Genomic DNA, 18887 nt, shown 5'->3' on the forward strand with positions numbered 1-18887 from the left:
GACTCACGTACCTTCAGAGACACTGAAGATACAGGGGAAACCGCACTTTGCCAGAATCCAGACAGCACCCGGGGGAAGAACGATCTCTTATTTTAAAACGTTTGATGGAGGGACTTCAAGCAAAATAAAGGCTTTCCACAAAGGGAAGGGGGGAAGACTGGGGGAAACCTGTCACCCTGTAAAGAACATTAAAGGGTCCTTTGAAAAGTAATTTCTTAACGTAGTAAGTAAGGTTGAGCCAGAGCACTGGTTTAACCACCTGCTGGTCTCACTGACCGGTAATGCAGCCACACATGATGGCCAGTGTCTGCCGGGACAGACACCGTGTGTGTGAACGGAGGAACACTGCATACACAAGTAGCAAATAATGAAGAGGCATTTTATTGTCAGTACCGACTGCCGCACAATTGAAACACAGAAGGAAACGTCACAAGAACCCACAAAAGGACAGATTCTGAGAAGTGCAAGGGACACGGTATCTACAATAGAAAATCGTTGCGTGACAGTGACTCCTTTGTGCCCTGCTGTGCGCGGGGAACAAGAGGTCGAGATCTATAGAGCATGTTTCAATTACACTAAGGTCTGTTTGTTTGTTTGGAACGAAAAGAGGGAACAAAAAGAAAAGAAGGAAAAACGGAGAGACAGACATTGTATTGCGGTTTCCCAATGAGAGCACAGGATGAGCCAGGGCTGGAAGCTTCTCTCCTTCTCTCGCTGCTGTCCCGGGACGTCCTGGAGGGATCGGTGGCTGGCGCGCCCCACGCAGGTCACACGGACGGCCGGACAGTTACTGTCAGTGCTCCGACCGGTAGGCGGGAAAAGTCTCTGTTCGATGAAGCTTCAGAGGACTGGCGACATCTTTTCCAAAAAGAATGTGAGAAACAGCGGTTACATGTCGAGAAAGCCCACAATCAGATCAGCGAGTCACCGGTGTCTAGGGAACAGAACATAAGTAACATAGGACCCTGACTGCTCCCAGAGGCCACTCGCAGTGATATGCAAATGAGAGCCACGAGAGCCGGTGTGATTAACATACATTTGCATGTGGCTTTTGCAGGGAGCTATCCTCGGACCACTGATTATTTTCCTAGGTTTTTCATTTTCATGAACACCCAGGCCATTTAGGAAAAGTGAGGCAAAGTCATAGGACAGTGGAAACTTTGGGCTTGGACACTCTTTGTAAACCTGACCAGAAATAAGACGGTATTATACTCATGGCACCTAGGAAATCTTGCTATAAAGGAGGACTTCTTAAAACCCATTTGGCCTTTATGATTTCAGGTTTAGGTACCAACCGAGAAAGTGAGGAAGGTGGCACACAAGGCCACTGTCAGCCCCCGCCTGTGACACAGGCGGATGGCAAACTCTCTCCTCCCAAGACCCAGACACTAAAAGCCGTGCATTTTGCAGACCACGTGGTCTCACGGTGGCTCCGCTGCCGGTAGCGAAAAGACAGCCGCAATGTACGCGGATGAACAAATGGATGGAACAAATGGGCGTCCATGTTCCCAGCACACCTTTGTTGCCAGACGCGGGAGAGGCTGGAAACCCCCAGCTGGCCCCCGTTTGCTGATCCCTGCGGGGAGAGCCCTTGACGTTATAAAAACGAGAGGTTTTACTGCCATCTCCTGGCGCAGGTGAGCAGGAGCCAGGACATGCGCACGGTGCGTGTAAAACGTACACCTGAGCAGAACGACCTGGCGCCCCTACGCGCAGGCCTCCCGGGAACCGGACGCGGGGGTCACGCCGGGAATCACAGAGACAGGACCGCAGCTCAGAGGGCGCGCCCGCCCCGCCCAATCACACGCGGAACCCTGCTGTAGTCTAACACTGGCCGGAGCGAGAAAGTGGGGGGTGGCCGGTGGCCCTCAAGTTTATTCTCTGACCTCTGACAGACCTCAGTCCACACCCCCTTCACGTCCTATGTGGTCCCAACCAGGGTGGCTCAGTTGGTTGGAGCATCAGCCCCCAAACAGGAAGGTCGCTGGTTTGATTCGCGGTCAGGGCACATGCCTGAGTTGCCGGTTCGGTCCCCAGCCGGTACTTTGTACTAGGGGCAACCGATCAGCGTTTCCCTCTCACAACAATGTTTCTTTTCCTCTGTTGCTCCCTCTCTTCCCCCCTCTCTAAAAATAAATAAACAAAATCTTAAAAATAAAGTCCTATGCAAGTTACTGCGGGCATAACACCAAAACACAAGGAGAACAAGAATCACAGAGTCGGGTACTCACACGCCTCAGATCTGAACCATAAGAAAATCATGTATCTAGTCACATGGTCACTGGCACGCAACAGCAGGGACTGTCAGAGAAATCCTGAATAGTGAAACACCCTCCATGGCCAGAACCACTTCTTCAGCCCCCCAGTGACTACGAACAGGAACTCTGAGCTCTTCCCCCCGACACCTCCACACCAGCAATAACGAGTTTTACTGCAAGTCAAAAGCCAGGTTCGGCCTTACGATAGCTTGATAAAATGTCCTGCAGGAAGCAGACAGCATGCCACCAGTATCAAGGCGAAATCCAAATCCTCGGTCAAGTGCAAAGCCCTTCTCTGTGCCATTGACTGTGGCTCCTCAGACTCCCCGAGTGTCTGAGGAGAGCGACTGGGAGTGTGCACTTGGGGGCAGGCGGTAATGGAAACACCGCCGCTTCCATCACGATGGCTAACTGCATCCTTCCAGCTTGGCTTGCATGCTCTTTTTAGCTTAAAGCTGGGACATGGACCGAAAGATGTTCTGATGTTTTTGCAGGTCACAGAAAGGGCAGGAGCCGGCACCGGCCTGCAGCCCCATCCGGGCCCGACCTGCTCTGTGGCCTACACAGGTCACAAGACTCATAAGACTTGCTCGTTGCTATTCGGGCAGCCGTGGGCTTTCCCACAGAGGTGCTTTCTTACCCGCGCTCTTGGGACACTGGGAGGTACCGCTGGCCTGTGTTCGGCCACAGCAGGACGGACAGGAGGTGACTGCAAACGGTCCTCGGCAAATGAGGCTGGTGGCTCACCAGGGACCCGCCACTCCCACGCCCATTTCCCATTTCCTTCTTGGCATGTCCCCCCTGGCCCAACGGACAGGCAAGTCTGAGAGCCTGGTTTCTTCATCACCTTTTCCCTTTTGCTCAGATCTTAACCATGACTTACTTCTGTCTGAACCGCTGCAGACACCATGTCTGTGACTGTGTTAGGATGGATATCGAAAACCTACATGTTAATGTCACCCAAGTGGCCACGTGCTCCCAGAATCTATCGTCCTTAAAACACGTATGTAAATCACAGGGGCTGGACCCAGTCCTGTGGAGGAGCTATTTCCACAGCACGGTGCACGCTGGGAGACACTCACAGACGAGGCCCTCTGAGATAAGGAGCAGCCCAGGACCAGGCGTCAGGGCCCTGGAGTTCAGACGCCACCTCCGCCACTCCCCAGTCACGTGATCGTGATGCTGACCTCCAAGCATCTCGGTTTCTGCCTTTACTGAAACAGAGAAGACGGTCCCGCTCCCGCCGACCCTGCCTGTTGGCAGGAGAACCAACCAGCCCCCAGCTGCCCCCTGACGCCCCTTCTGCACCGGCCACACCGCCTGCCTTCTGCTCTCTGAACCTCCCAGCTCGTTTCTGCCTCAGGGCCTTTGCACTTGCCGGTGTTCCCAGAGGGATTCATCTTCCCTCACTCTCGGTGTGGCTGCCTCTTCTCAAACTGCCGGTCTCGGGAGAGATGCTGACAGCCTCCTGGGACCACTCCATTTAAAGAAATGCCTTCATCATCTTCCGCAATCCAACAGCTCTGCTTCCCTATTCTCTATAACAAACACTTTCTTTTCAAGGTGGTGTGTGTCAAGTTGGAATTGAATTACTGACTGTTTAGACTACAAGGTCCAGGAGGGCAGAAACAGGTGCATCTAATAACCCCAGTCTCTCTCCATCATCTAGAACCATGGTTGGCACAAAGTAGTTGCTCAAGAAACATTTGCTGACAAAATGAATGAATGAGTGGATGAATGATGGAGAGGTGAAAACCTCAGCTACTGACTATTATACACAGATGATCTTGGACACATTACCAGCCCTTCAAGTTTTCAGTTTCCTCGCTGCAAATGGATATGACACTCTCGCAGGTGGCTGTTTTGAGGACGAAATGAGATCATGTGTCTTCAGGCCTCATGCAAAGCCTGCCACACAGTAGGTCTTCAAGAAAGGGTAGCTTTTATAAGGATACTCATCAAGAATGCCTGGTCTCGCTTGGAAGGAACAAATCCAGCCCTTCACTAGCGGCATGTTTGTACAAAAAAGGAAAGAAGAGGTTTCCTAGTCGACAAATTTGCAGATCTCGGGTTTAAAGAACGTTAAACAGATTTTTTCCTGCAAGATATCTCAGGGCCTTGGACATGTTGATTTGCACGCTGAATTTCGAAAAAGGAGAATTAACACATGGCATTTCCTCCAAACTTGTTAGACATCAGTACTTTTGGGGGGGTAGGGGGACATCTACCAGGCTTATGATGACACAGAACACAACTGGGACAAAAGATGAGTCTGCAGTTACATTACTCAAGGCATTCCTAAAGAAACCTTGCGGATACAGTGTCAACATACACTGGTCCAGTGCTTCGCTCTCATAAATTTCTTCCAGTTTTCGTGGGAAGCCTCCTTGACACGTTGGTCCTGTATATGCCTAACTGTAGCGGGGGTTTCTATGTGACAACGGGAAAATGGGATGAGAGGAGGAGTGAAAATGCATTAACCACGTATTAGCAGTCATTCCTCTCAGCCACCACCAATGATAATAAAACGACAATTCCAAAACCAGCCAGCAGGGGACACCACAAGACTAGACTTAGGGAGGAAATGAAAAGTTTCTCCAGTCAGATAAATTCTCCCATACCGAGATTACATTAAGGTGGGTGATTCAGCCAGGGAAATTACCAGCCATAAACGAACACCAGCAGAACCAGAAGAAACTATGTACCGCGCAGTTTCACCACGTGGCACACACAGGGCCCTGATGTAACTAATTTTCCCTGATTTCAGTTCCCTCCCCCACCACCAGGGGCTGGAGGAAGGGAAAGAGAAAGGCAGGTAGTTGGAGATGGAACAATAGATACACTTATTCCATTTATTTGTTGTGTAAATGGCCACCCCCAATATGCAAGACCATTTTAGACAGTCTGTGAACTATATTTCTGTAAGAGAACAAATTACTGAAAAATCGTGCCCCATACAACACAGACCACACATCAACACTATCTCAAGGAACTCTGGCGACTGCAAAGCAATCCCCACGATGGAATAAATGTGGTCTACTCTACACAGAACATGTAGGCGAGGAATATCTCAGTAAACATTGGTACAAATTCAATACCAAGATAAAATCCATTTCCACGAATTCCTACACAAGTAACAAAAATACGTGACAATGAATCATCGGATGAAATAACTAGTACAAACCACAAAGCAAAATAATAATCTGGAGGCAGAGACACCGCCATTCTCCTGCATAAACAGATTCCAGGGGCGTGGAGTATTTCATGGAGTGTGTTCTGCAGCCAAAACAGGAACAATGCAAGAATTCTAATTTTAAAAAATGTGTCCATTCAATGAAGATCGTCATAGGCAACGAAAAGCCAACAATTAAAGTTTTAATTATCTTCTCCAAACCCGAGGACAAGAGTATCTCTAACACCCTTTAATGGTCAGTCACAAAGCCTGATGAGCCGTCGTCTCTGCGGGAATCCCGTGACAGTTACCCTCGTCCTCACTGATTTCATCCGAACCTGAACCACCACCCTCTTCCCATTACTGTCTCGTAAGTAGTTACCGCCACGGTGTTCATTTGGAAAGCCAGGATCTGCAAGCTTGAACCTGATTTTACGGTAATACCTCGTTACTTTTGAGTGATGGGTAAAACCATGACACACAATAAACCTAACGATAAAGGTTTAAACCCGAATTTAATTGTGAGCAGTTGTTTGGTTGGTAGCTGGATCGTTTTGATAGAAACAACAGCAGGACCTACTTAAAGAATGGGGATTTCTGTCTTTGGTGGTCTCCATCCCCCTGCCCCACTTCCACCAGGGGCGGTCCCTGTTTTTATTCTGGGATTTGTGGGTTTCCAGTCCCCGAGGGTCATTCCCAGACCTGCCCACCTTGTAGGGGCCTTCCAATCACAACAAGGGCTTTGCACGTGCAGGCGGATGTGCAAATCTGGTTGCTGCTGCTGCTGTTGAAACACAGCGTCAGCGTGCTGAGAAGCAGCTGTGTCCAGGTGTAAACGGGGTTGGGGGGGTAGTCATGGATACCTCAGGAGCACGCAAACCACACACAAACAGTACTTAAAACATCCTCTTTCAACTTAAAAAAAGATTTTTAAAAATATTATTATGCAACCAGGGCCCCAATAAGACCCTTACTTGGCCTCAGAGTATATCTCAGGAATGTGTACTTATTTTGGTTAAGGACAGTTGGATTAGTTAAGGATCGTAATCTGAGTGTGTTCTTCATGGGACATTTTCTGCCCAAATTGTCCTGAAGATCTGGAAGCTCTGGGATACCCACGAATCAATTCAGAAGTCACAACTCAGTGTAAGTGCTCAGGACTCCCTCGTTCTCGCCGTGTCTTTGTGCAAACACGGCATTTATCTAGGAAAATACCTCGGCTTGTCACCGCTGGTGCACACAGCCAAGTCTCCAAGTGCCACGCTGCATCTCAGGAATTAAGGCCATTTGCCAACTTCCTCTCTGTGACGCCTACATCCCACTGGTTCTCAACTTGCTTGTGGGTTCAGGACAAGAGGAGTCTAAAAAGACCCCCCTTTTTTGTAAAGGTTACCTTGGTATGTGCGGAGAGTCAAGGTGCACAGCCATTCAGTAGGTTTGCGTGAATGTACGTTCATGTGCTTTACCTTATTATACATCAGAAATTGCTACAACAGCAGACGGTAGTGAAATACACTTTAAAAAAAATAAATGTACTTAAGTGGATGAGGCTGAACGAAATTAGATAAACAGTGAAAGGGGTATGTATGTATATGGCCACAACTGCGATGGCGTGATTCAAACACTGCAAGTTTCCGAAGATGACACGGAACAGAGGACATTTGCGACACGGGGCTCTAACCCAACTCTGTGTGCGTCTGGGTCTCTGGAGGCCAGCTCAGGCGTCCGTTGCTTAGCGACGTACTCACGCACGCATGCGCACACACCGGCATTCAGGGCGTACAGGTATTCCGGAGCTCTCCCGGGTCCCCGGCCCTGCCCTGCCCTGCCCTGGCCCTAGTGACCAGAGACTGGAGTCGTGAAGACGACACGGGAAATGCCCTGGGTGCCCTCTTCACGCCACACCTCGTGGCTGCCCCGAGCACGGCCCTGGGAGGATAAGAAGACACAGCAGCCGCCCCGCCCGCCTTGGCATTATCGCTTCTCGGAGGAGCCGGTCCTGAGTCAAGGGGCCTCGCAATTAAACACGAAACAAAAACTATGCGAACGGCTATAAAGCGGGGTGCCCTCCGCCACATCTCAGGAGTGCCCGTCACCAGAGAGTCCCACGCTGGTTACAGTCAAGTCTGGGAGGCACTGCAGAGCCACCGGGAAGAGCTGTGCAGGGGCAGAAACGCCCAGCAGGGGGCTGCGGGACAGGCTGGGCGACCAGGGCTCAGAGCCGCACTGGCTGGCGGCCGGGCCGGTTTCCGCCGCCCCCACTGGCTCTCGCACTGGCTGCTCAGCGCGCTCCCGCGTCTGAGCTAGAAGCAGCGGAGAGCGCAGGGGCGGCAAGGTCCTGGCGTCTAGTGCCCGTGGGTGGAAAGTCCTTTCCCAAGGCTCCCCCGCAGGCCTCTTTATTTACAAATGATGCACGCACCGCTGTTCCCATAGACCACCACACATGAACAGCCGCCTCTGGATGTCTAAGGAAACGTTCCTCGAATTTTCCTGTTGGTGCATTCTGTACCCTGGCTCTGGGACCGCGTTTTTGCAAGAGGGGCGTCTTAGGACTTGTGCAGAGTCACCGCGGACTGGAACCTGGGACTCCCAGCCTCAGCCCATTCTCTTCCCCTAGACGCGGTTCCTAAATTTGAGACGCACCTGGGGGACCAGGATGGCTGGTCCGCACCCTCAGAGTCCTTGACTCCTTAGGTTTGGGGAGGGGCCCGACAATCTGCGCTTCTAGCAAGTTCCCAAGGAATCCTGGCGCAGTTAGTGGCCCATCCACCGGACTGTTTCTCGAGGGGACCCCAGATCTCTTGCCCAGGCCAGACATCTTTGCCTAGGCATCTGTGCAAAGTCACATCCTTCGGCTCTTCCATCTCTGAGGGGCAGGGCCCGAGAATCTGCATGTAACCCATTTCTCCCAGGATGTCGTGATAGAGCCGGTGCCCGGGGGGTGAGACCCCGATGCGCCCCTGGCCCAGGAGCCTGGCATCCAGCAGCGGAGGGCTGACCGCTGACCGGAGCCCCCCTCGTTGGTAGGGCGGCCGGGTGCTGGCAGCCTCGCCCGCGCGCACGCAGTTCTCCACCCGCCCACCGTCGCCCCCACACAGTCCAGTCGCCGGCACTTACCTTGCAGGCGGTAGAGCTGGCCGGTGCTGTGCTGCCGCGTGATGTGCTGCCAGTAGGCGCTGCGAGGCACCATGGTGCTCAGCGAGGCGGCCCGCTCGCCCATCTTCATCTGCAGCTGTGTCAAGGCAAGAAAGGTGCGTCAGCTACCGCGGCGGAAAGAGACCCCACCGCGCGCGGGACTCCGCGGGGGCGCTCTAGACCCACCGAGGCGACGTAAGTCTCCATTGCTCGGCTCCTGGTTTGACTGCACCAACACGCAACTCGGCAACCGCAAACCAGAGGCAGGCAGGTTTAATCCAGGAAAAAGGAACCCTCCGCTCAATCTGGGGAAAGGCTATTTTGGCCATTTTAATTGCTCGTGTGAGTGTTGCGTGAAATGGTACCCGCTTAGCCTGTTGCCTAGCACAGACTGGCTACAGGGGGGAAATGGAGGATATTACTAATAATTAATTGCAAAACCCATGTAAAGTTTTCTTTTTTAAAGAAAACTCCCCACTCTATACAAGTCATCAGCATGGTAGTTTTAGGAAAAAAATGTCTGAACAGTCACTCGGTACAGCCAAAATAATGTGAGACTTCATGCCCTGGAGACCAAAATCATGGTTGTGCCTGATGAGACTGAACTTGGAAAAAAAAAAAGGTTATAACCATTTGCTCCAAAGATCATTTAATTTATGGCTGCATTTATGCGTGATGATTGGATTTCTCGGTCCTTATCACAAGAGGAGCACCGTTCCCAAATGTGTCCCCGAGAAGAATTACACGGCGCTAGGTTTCGGGAGGACATCTGACTTCCTTACGCACAGCCTCTCAGTTGAAATGGGCAAGGAGCTGAGAACAAAGCTAAGCAGAAAAGTCCTGTGGCTGTTTATCTCTGTCTGTAGGTGATATTTCTCACAATCCAAGAACGACAAGGGAACACACAGAAAAACCCAGCGACTCTTGCTCACATTCGACCGCATTTGCATGAGCGCAAGACACTGAAGAGAGAAAAAGGACTGAATTCTCAAGGTGTGCTTACCTGACTTTCCCACTATAAAGAGACTATATTAGCCCTGGCTGGCATAGCTCAGTGGATTGAGCGCGGGCTGCGAACCAAAGTGTCGGAGGTTTGATTCCCAGTCAGGGTACATGCCTGGGTTGCGGGCCATGGCCCCCAGCAACCGCACATTCATGTTTCTCTCTCTCTCTCTATCTCCCTCCCTTCCCTCTCTAAAAATAAATAAGTAAAATCTTTTTTTTAAAAAAGAGAGGCTATATTTAATTTAATGAGAAATTAATTTGCTATGGGAACCACGTTTGGGAAGGAGCCATCCCTTGGAATTGTTCTCGATGTGACTGTGAATGCACATCTCTGCACCACCGCTCGCTGTGGCCGCGTTTTTAGGAAGCTTACTTTGGAAGAAGGGGGAGACGACAGCAATGTCACGTCTCACAGCGACCGCGGCCAGGCCTGCCTCCCCGCTTCTTTGTCCACCCTTTGGAAGGACGGCTTATTTTATGACAGGAGCATTCTCATTGCCTTGGGAGGAAAATGATGAAAAAGTCTTGTTTCATGCAAAAAATGTCTGAATTCTCAAAGGGTGAGAGGCCTGAGGAAGTAGATTTGATGAAAACAAGGAGAGCATCCACCCTCGTTTTTCTTTATCGTTGTCAAGTAGCGCCAACTAGTGAAGGGGGACTGGAATGGGGCTCGTGGGCGCCCCCTGGTGGGAATGTAAGTTAACACTACATTTTTTAAGTTCAACTTGGGTAACCTGGGGTATCTGGAGAGAAGAATTATATCCTTCCTCCCCCGACTCTCCTCCTGTTTTAAAAACCTGACACACTTTCACACACTTTGGTTTTCCTTTAAAATAAATACAGTACTTTCACACTCAAGGGGAGCAATAAAAATTACCCCAGCCACAACATGTATAAGTACAGGTATTTCGGCAATAACGTGATAGAGACATTCCCGGAAAACCTCCCGTTTTGCAAATTGTTAGGAAAAACTGAGTTATGGGAAGATCACTCAAAATATATGCCCGTTTATAACCACAGTCACTGTCACTTTGGGAGACAGCTTGGAGGCTGGAGGTTCACGCGGGTTCTAGAAAATGCAGAAACACATTTGGGTGGGAACGCTGGCTTCCAGCCACCAGGGGGCGCCCAATCTCACACCTCCATGCTGTTGAAAACGCTGCTCCCCAAGCCAGAGAGCTGTCCCCACCTGCCACCGGGTTAAGACCACCCTTCCCTTTGGGAGTCAGCTCGGGAATGACCTCCCCGCGCCGGGTGGCTGACATCTCTTCACCCTTAATGACACCAGACGCCGCTCCCAGACACCAAGTCCTGCTCGTAGTCCGATCACTGCCAGTTTGGGGACGGCTTCTACACTAACCTGCCCCCCAGGACAGGCATGCACTCCCCCTGCGTGGGGATTATATCTTTGATTTCTATCCCCAGCACCTAGCCAGGGCCTCTGGAGGCTTAACAAACAGAGGGTGGAAGGCTGAATGAATGCATGAATGAATGAATGAATGCACCCAGCCTTTGCCCGGGTGGCGGGGGATACTTTGCAGAAATAAATCCTCATCAACTCAGAAAATGAGAAGCCCCCCCAGGAGCCCAAGGCTGATTCCTGCGGAAGCTTCAGGTCCAGGTGAAATGAACATGGCTTCCCCTGGCCATGGGGGACGTGGTAATTAGACTCTTCCTCTTTCTACTTTGCCACGCACATGATGAGCAGATGCAAGGCCTCGGGAAGATCCCCTTCCGGGCACAGGCACGGTGCGGGTTGAGCGCAGGGTGACATTTGTGCATTCAACGAGCAGCGTTAGCTCAGGATCCCACCAGGGAACAAAGACAAGCTTTTGCTGCAAGTCTAGTGCCTTCTCACCCTTCAGTCCTCAAACTGTCCCCCTGCCCAGCAGTGACACACCCCGGTCTCTTCCTGACCTAGCCTACGCGAGTTCAGAAACTGCCCGGTGGCCTAAATAACCGATGGCTCTAATGGGTTGGCCTTTGAAGACCCAGGGGTCACGGTGCTGCCAGGGAAGGAAAGTAACCACAGGGCCAGAGACCCGTGTCCCGGTTCAGGGTGCTCTCCCGGGGCTGTGTGGTGTGGGACACACCCCTCCCCTTCTCCCAGCCTCCAACTCTCCTTTCTGCAGAACTGCCCTTCTAATGAGACAGATAATGAAACTAAACTAGTAAGAGTAATCGGATTACCATAAAAAGGAATGAGGTTCAAGTGCAGGCTAAGACACCACACACAAAGGCCACACATCACGTACTCCTGTTTGCAGGAGATGCCCAGACAAGGCGGGTCCAGATGCAGAGAAGCTAAATCGGCGGTTGCCCAAGGCCAGGTGATGGCTAAAGGGAACACATTTCTGTTGGGGGTGATGAAAGTGTTTTGGAATCGAGGGTGGTGGCGTCCTCACGACTCTGAGAACACATTAAAACCTCTGAATTGTACGGTTTAAAGGGCGCACTGTATGTTATGTGAATTATATCTCCATAAAGCTGTCATCGAAAATATAAAATCGGATAGCAGCCTGTGCTGTGCAAAGGATTTTTTAAAAAGCACGACATCGTATGAGTTAGTGGGTGGCTCCCAGTCCCAGGGGAAGTAACATTTAAAGTTGAGTGACAACGGACCCAGGCACGGTCCCCTGTCACCATCACTGCCAAGGACGCAGACAGATCCCTCTTCACACGTTCCAGCAAAACCCACGGTGAGGGGAGTGCTGATCGCCAAGGCCCTCCCCTTAGAATGACGGATCCATCCATCCCCCGTCCTGAGAGAGAAGAGTTGTCAGGAGCGCTGGGCACAGCTTCTCGGGGAGGAAAGAAAAGCGGGCGTCCTCCCCAGGGCCCCGTGCCCTGTCGGTTTCTGTGCTCTGCATCGGGACTGGCTGACGCGGGGAGTGTGAGACCAGGACTGCGGAGCAGCGCGCTGAGTCACAGCTGCAATGAATGCCACGCCACGTGGTCCTTCTCTGGAACCCAACTGTTTCTACGGCGGAGAATGGTGTGTTTGGAAATTGAACAGCACGACAGGATGTAATTGTTTGCAGCCACAGTCAGTCGTGGGCACCATATGGCGTGTTTGTGACTCGGGTCTGGATCCATTCAGAAACGAGCTTCAGTTACCCTGCTGGGAGGGTGATCCCTCCAGACCTAACTCCATCCTCCGCAGACTCCAACTTCCACGGGGCTGCTCGAGTGGGGCCTCTGACGCAGCACCTTTGCATATGCAAATCGTATCGCCATTTCCATTGCGCTCCGCCTGCTAAAGGGGGGCGGGGAGGGGGGGTCACTGTGCGGGTAACGGGGTTGAGACTAGAGTCCGAGCTGCAGCTGCACCAGCGAGTGCGCCCAACCGGAGACTTCCAGCGCTCACCCCAGCCTGCTGGCTCCCCTGAGAAAGTGCGTACAAACCACTGTCTTCCCGTGGCTATGTTAAACACACAGTGAGGGCCGAGGTGAGTCGGCCGGGACAATTCAGTCCAAGAGAGAAACCGTCAAACGGGTTTCCAAAGAAGCCACCATCTCCAAGTCTCCGCGCTCCTTTTACTGCGGACGCAGCGGTCTCTTTCAGCCGAGCCTCCGATTTCATGGACCCTCTCCGCTCGGCTTCCGGAACCACGTCCGCCTGGCCTGCGCACTGATTCTCCTCGGCAAGTAATGCCGCACAACGTCCCTGTGCTTTCCCGACCCTCAGTCGGTGGTTCTCCAACCTTAGCAAGCACAGAAATCACCTGGGGGGCTCCTGACAATGCAGAGTCCTGGGCCCTGCCCCTGCTCTGGGGCTGGGGGCCGGGAATTTGTATTTCTGCTACGTTTCCCAGTGATTCCAGCATTACTGGCCCAGGGACCCCACTCTGAGAACCACTGTCTTATGTGACTCATCACCTTTGGATCAACGGTTCTGGGAATAAAGTTCCCCGCTGTGGTTAAGGAGAGCTCAAACCTGGCCAAGAGCTGGGCTGAGGTTTGGAATCTGCCACTAATAACTGTACCACTCTAGGCTAGTTGTTTAACCTCCTTGACTCCTTAAAATCTTGCCAGTGAGAAAAAGAGAGAGAAAACAGTTCCTAATTTGCAACTAATTCCAAAAACGTACATGATTCATAGTGGGACCCCATAAACATCAGCGATATTTATGATTAGCCCTGTATCAATTCTAACATCAAGGGGCTGCGATCACGGACCTGCATGGGAGCACCCCACTGGATGGGTGTAAGCACCGCCCTCCCCGACTCTGCTGACTCCCAAGGGCGTATCTGGAACTGCAGTCTCTCCCCGAAACCTCAGACGCACGCACGTAGCAGCCCACTTCCCACCCCCACCCAGATGCCGGGTAGACATCGCTCGTTCCACGTGTACAAAACTGAACTATCGCTTCTCTCCCTGCCCTGCCCCGGCCCCCTCTCCTTCTGGGCAAACAGTTCTCCCACTCCGCCTGTTGCTCCGTTTAAAGAGGAAGAAAGGCCAACAACTTTGAGACCACCTTGCTTATTCACTCTCTGCCCTGCAAACGAGCTCCCTTGTCGGCAAATCCTGTGTCTCCAAAATCCAAAATGTATCCAAAGTCACAGCGGTTCCTACCACCCCCGCCCCAGGCCACTGCCACCCTGGCCCACACCACTCGTGCTCAACGAGATGCTGGGTGACTGAGGTATCCCCGACTTGTCTTACTTGTCCCCTTGCCCCGCCCCCGGTCTTTCTGAAGCAGCTGCCCCTGGGACCCTTTCAGGAGCGAAGTCAGCATCTCACCTTTTCTCACACACTGAGGTTTTTCAGGTCGCCCGCCCCAGCCCCAACACCACAGGGCTCTCCATATGACACTTATAACTGCAACTGAAAGGGAAAGCCGGGGAAGCTCGAAGGAGACTAGCAATGAGTTTTCCACGAAGCCTCAACACAAGTTCAAACGTCTAACCAGAGAGAAGAACTCCAAGTAGCTCGTGAATAGTAAATGGTTTGAACCGAACCTTAAAATGTTAGGTTTATTTCCACAAAATCCAGACCAATGTCTCCCATAAAAGAGAACAGCAGTCATAGACCATACCTTCTAGAGAGAAATAAAAAAGATAAAAATGAAGTGTTTGTGGAACATGCGATCTATTTCTGCGGCCTGACAGCTAAACCTGTACTTCTGGAGTGCATCAAACGCCCTTGTAAAGTTCTCGGGAATGTATCTTGTCTGGCTCGGTGCGGAGAGTCATTTACAGCGATCACTACCCCCGCTGCGTTCTTCGGAGTTCTTTCTGCGTGATGAAGCGGGCTGGTGCAATCCATGCGCACCGCTCAAAACGCTCCTTGCCGCGCTCGGTGGCAGGAGCCAACCCCTCCCGCCCAGCCACGCAGAGGATGACGTGGAGCGAGCGCTGGAATCGTCGTGGCGCCACCACGCGGTCGCCGTGGTCAGTCTCAGGGGGCCTCGGAGGTCAGCTCGGGCGACTCTGCGCCCGCCTCTCCTCCCCCCACCCGTGGCCAGGCAGGAGCGCTCCCCTGGAGTTAACACCAGGTTCCCGCTCCCCTGGGAAGCCCCGTAAACACACCTGCGGATGGATACACGAGGAAAGACCGCGTGGTGTCCCATAGAACAGATAAATTACGGGATTCCGTTCTCTGCACAGTGGTGTGCTCGCGAGTGACGGCTGTAAGTCTGGCTGTGACTTCTCCTGTGCGCGCAGGGCATCGAGGTGCGCAGTCCCGCGCCATGCCCTCTCTAGCTCCCGCCCCATTTGTCTGGGGACCAAGGAGCCGGATTCTCGGAGTCACTGAGGAGCCACGGGGTTCCGAGGGTGATGCCTGGACAAGTGACATCAGGTTCACCTGAGGGCCAGTTGGAAATGCAAATTCCAACGCCCCACCCCAGACTCTGGGACACTGGAGGTGGAGCCCGGCGACCTGTGACTTTGGTGCTCACTGAAGGTGGAGACAAGGTCCCTTGGTGTCCCTGTCCCCTTTCCCTGGCACTGTCACCCGGCCCAGGCCCTCCTTGCCCTGTCTTCTACCACTAGTCCCACTGGGTGCTCCTTCCTTTCAGTCCCCATGGAGCACAAGTCCAGGGCCTCACGTTCCTGTACTGACTCTTCACTCACTAACCCTGAGCCACTGAGCCTCAGTTTCCCCCTCCATGCAATGGACCTAATACTACTGTCAATAAACTGAAAAGTAGTCCGTATTGTGGAAGGTGATGTCATGACACGTATTTAAATTAAAAAAAAAATGACTTACGTCCTTTGATTCAGTAATTCTACTCCTGCATGTAGAAAATCCAGTTACATAGTTACATAGTTTTTAGAAACTCAGTTAAATAAAGTTCAGGAAGTCAGTTAAATAAGCAGTATGTAAAGGCATGTATACACGCTTATTTGCGGTATTGTTTATTCGTGGCAAGAAAATCTGATATTCCCATAGGCAGGTTTATGAATTAATGTTCCATCGAGACCCTGAAACGTCACGCAGCCACTAGAAGGAATGAACAGGACCAAGGGTGGCAAGCCAAGGTCAAGGGCCAGGTAGGAAACAGCTCTACGGCCAACTAAGAACCCTTTGTTTTGGTGTGAAAGTGGCCATCAGAGCATATAACTGAATCGGTGTACCTGTGTCCCTGGAAAACTTTTTACTTAGAAAAACAGGTGCAGGCCCGATTTTGCCCGTGGTCTGTAGTTTATCAACCCTTGACTCAGACCTGTGTACCACTTGACTTCTAACTATTTCCACGGGATATTGACTACTGAGTAAGAAAACCAGGTGGGTGGTCTTTAAAGTGTGTAATAGGATCAGACTTGTGTAAAACCAGCAATGACCCGCAAATACGCATCGTGCGTACGTGCGTATGTCTATGTGTGTATGTAGGCAGAGTCCTATACAGGATTGCATGGACACAGAGGAAAGTGTGCAAAGATCAGTAGAAACTTCTCGATGGGATTCAGGAGTTGCTGAAGAGGGGGAAATGAGGGTGAAGACATACCCGCAAACAAATCATGAAAAGAAAAAAATACAGTACTAATCATCGTCGATGTGGTCGTATTTTTACAGTCGGTGAAATTTTACATACATGTGTTTATGTAAGAATGAATTCAAACAGGATTCAGAAAGCAGTCCCCACCTCCAAGGACAGTTGGGAAAATTAAACCAAATAAAGCGTGCAGACGCTCAGCACAGGGCCAGATGGAGCAGCAGCCGTCCCGACCTCAATCATCCCTCCGCTGGCCTCAGCCTCCTAACTCGCTGTTCCGCCCACAGGCTCCCTGGCGCCGGCCTTGCCCCGCCCTCTTTCAATGAATCCTGCACTCGGGTGTTCTTCGGAGCATTTACTCACTCATTCCATCCATTGATGCCCTCTGGGCCTCGTCTGTAGGTCATGTGCTCGACCCGGGACTGGAAACCTAGAAATGAATCAAACGTAGCTCCCCTGCGTCCCAGGGTTCCACCAGGGACGGCCAGAGCGCCGGTTCAAGGCCCAGCCTCGGTCAGGGCACCTCCCGCCTCCACAATGCCGCTCCCTCGGCAACAAACGGGAGGACCCTCAGCTAGGCAGAGGCGGAGAAGATCCATTGTGCCTGCTGCAGACCTTGTGCCCAGCAGCACTCCTGGCACATAGTAGGCACCTTATAAAAGGGGGCTGAATGGCTCAATGATGGATGAATTGACTGGCTTGACGGAACGAATGAATCATTAAGTCAATGCTAATGACCGCTGCAGTTGATTTGTATTTAGCAGGTGCCGGCACTGTGTCCAGAAATGACTTGTTTTAGCCCACCTGGCACAGCAGGTACCGATACAACCCCCCGTACAGAGGGGAGATGAACACTAAGGGTGGTGAAGAGATTGCCCCGAGGCCTCTGAGCTGGTGCTGGTGCCCAGCCAGGACTTCAGATCTGGCCGCTGACTCCCCAACTTCAAGTTCATATCACCACCCTGTGTGTTTCTCCTAGAATGTCACAAAGGTGTTACGAAGACCTTCAAGACGGGCTCATATCCTGTTCATCGTGATAAAAGATACCCAGAGTTTATTTCCAAAGCTTAGAGAAACAGCAACAGTCTAGGATGCCAGGAGACAGGAACCCCGCCACCCCCGGGCACCCTGAGGAACAGAACTGAGCAGGAATTCGGCCAGGCTCCTCAACCCCTGAGGCCCCAGGGCCTTCTGTCCAGTGGACACGAACTCCCTGCCCAGCGCGCTCTCTCCTGGCTCCCCGCTGACCCCCCTTCTCACGGCACCCGATGCCGACTCCAGCGCCCACACACACTTGGCATGGAACACCCAGCGAGCTGGCTACTCTCTCCAGCTCCTCTCCCCCACCTGACATTTGCTGGGAGAGCGATGGGTCTTGTTGTCATCAAAATGTGACCGAGCTGCCACAGAACAGTGCTGAACTGTCGAGGGGAGGAAAGAGAGAGTGCGAGCAGGCTTACTTCTTAAACTTCAGAGGGAGAGGGGGTGGGGTGGGGGGGGCAAGAGAGAAAGATTGCTTCCCACCAGGGAAACTGCCGCAGAGACGGTAGCAGGGAGCTCTGGCTGACACGACGGCCCCACCGTGGCCGTGGCCTCGATGCCGCAGGCTGTTCGTGAGGCCAGCCATTTGGGGCGGAGTTTCCAAGCGCGGTACTTTACGGAGCACCAGATGCACGCAGACCGTTATTCTCAGGGGGAATGAAAGTGATTTGCATGTGTTTATTCAGAGCCATCTGAATTCCCAGTCACGGGCATTAAACAAAATCATTGCTCCTTTTGCTTCTGGCAACTCTGGCGCCCCCTGGCTAAGGAAACCCTCTTCCCACCTGCACACTCGGACCCCGGGTCCCCAGGGCCTGCTTCCCACAGGGCGTGAGGCTGGCTCGCCCTGGACTGGGGCCTCGTTTGGGCGTTGGGAGGGAACAGCCACGGGCATTCTGGCTCTGCTTTTCTTTCTCACCATGCTCACAAAACCACCTGGCCGGTCCCTCGCTTGTTCACGCAGCACGCCTTTAGAAACGGATACTTGGCCTTTGGCAACCTCCGATGAGAGAAAGTGAATCACATGGCTCGGAGGACGAGAGGCTGGTTAAACAAGCACATTGGTATCTAATGCCTAAAAGCCAGGCCAAGTGCTGGTGGCCTGTGTCTGCGGGGCCCAGAACAAAGAATGGTTTTTACATTTTTAAAGTTGAAAAGAAAAAAGAGGAGAAGGAGGAAGGGAAGGAGCGGTGGCAGCGGCAACCATACACGGCCGTGAAGTCTAGAAGACACACCATCTGGCCCTTTTCTGACAAGACGTGCCAGCCCTCGGTGGGGGCGGGTGAACTGCGTATTTCCCGACTTCTCCAAGTGGATCAAAAATGGCACAGAACCG

At 52.2% G+C, this 18887-nt stretch overlaps 1 protein-coding gene across 2 annotated transcripts in view; it reads right to left on the reverse strand.

The window, feature by feature from the left end:
- Positions 1–381: 381 nt before the first annotated feature.
- DOK5 (docking protein 5) overlaps positions 382–18887 on the reverse strand; it is a 126200-nt gene continuing 107694 nt past the window's right edge. For both annotated transcript variants that reach the window (XM_045833217.1, XM_045833216.1), the window contains 2 exons: positions 8548–8662; positions 382–858 (listed from right to left, as the gene is read on the reverse strand). In XM_045833217.1, the coding sequence (XP_045689173.1) occupies positions 794–858; positions 8548–8662 (180 nt within the window). In that variant the 3' untranslated portion in view covers positions 382–793. The remainder of the gene's footprint in view (positions 859–8547; positions 8663–18887) is intronic.

The sequence above is a fragment of the Phyllostomus hastatus genome, unplaced genomic scaffold (genome assembly GCF_019186645.2).
Source record: "Phyllostomus hastatus isolate PE091 unplaced genomic scaffold, TTU_PhHast_1.1 phas_contig_17, whole genome shotgun sequence".
Lineage (NCBI taxonomy): Eukaryota > Metazoa > Chordata > Mammalia > Chiroptera > Phyllostomidae > Phyllostomus > Phyllostomus hastatus.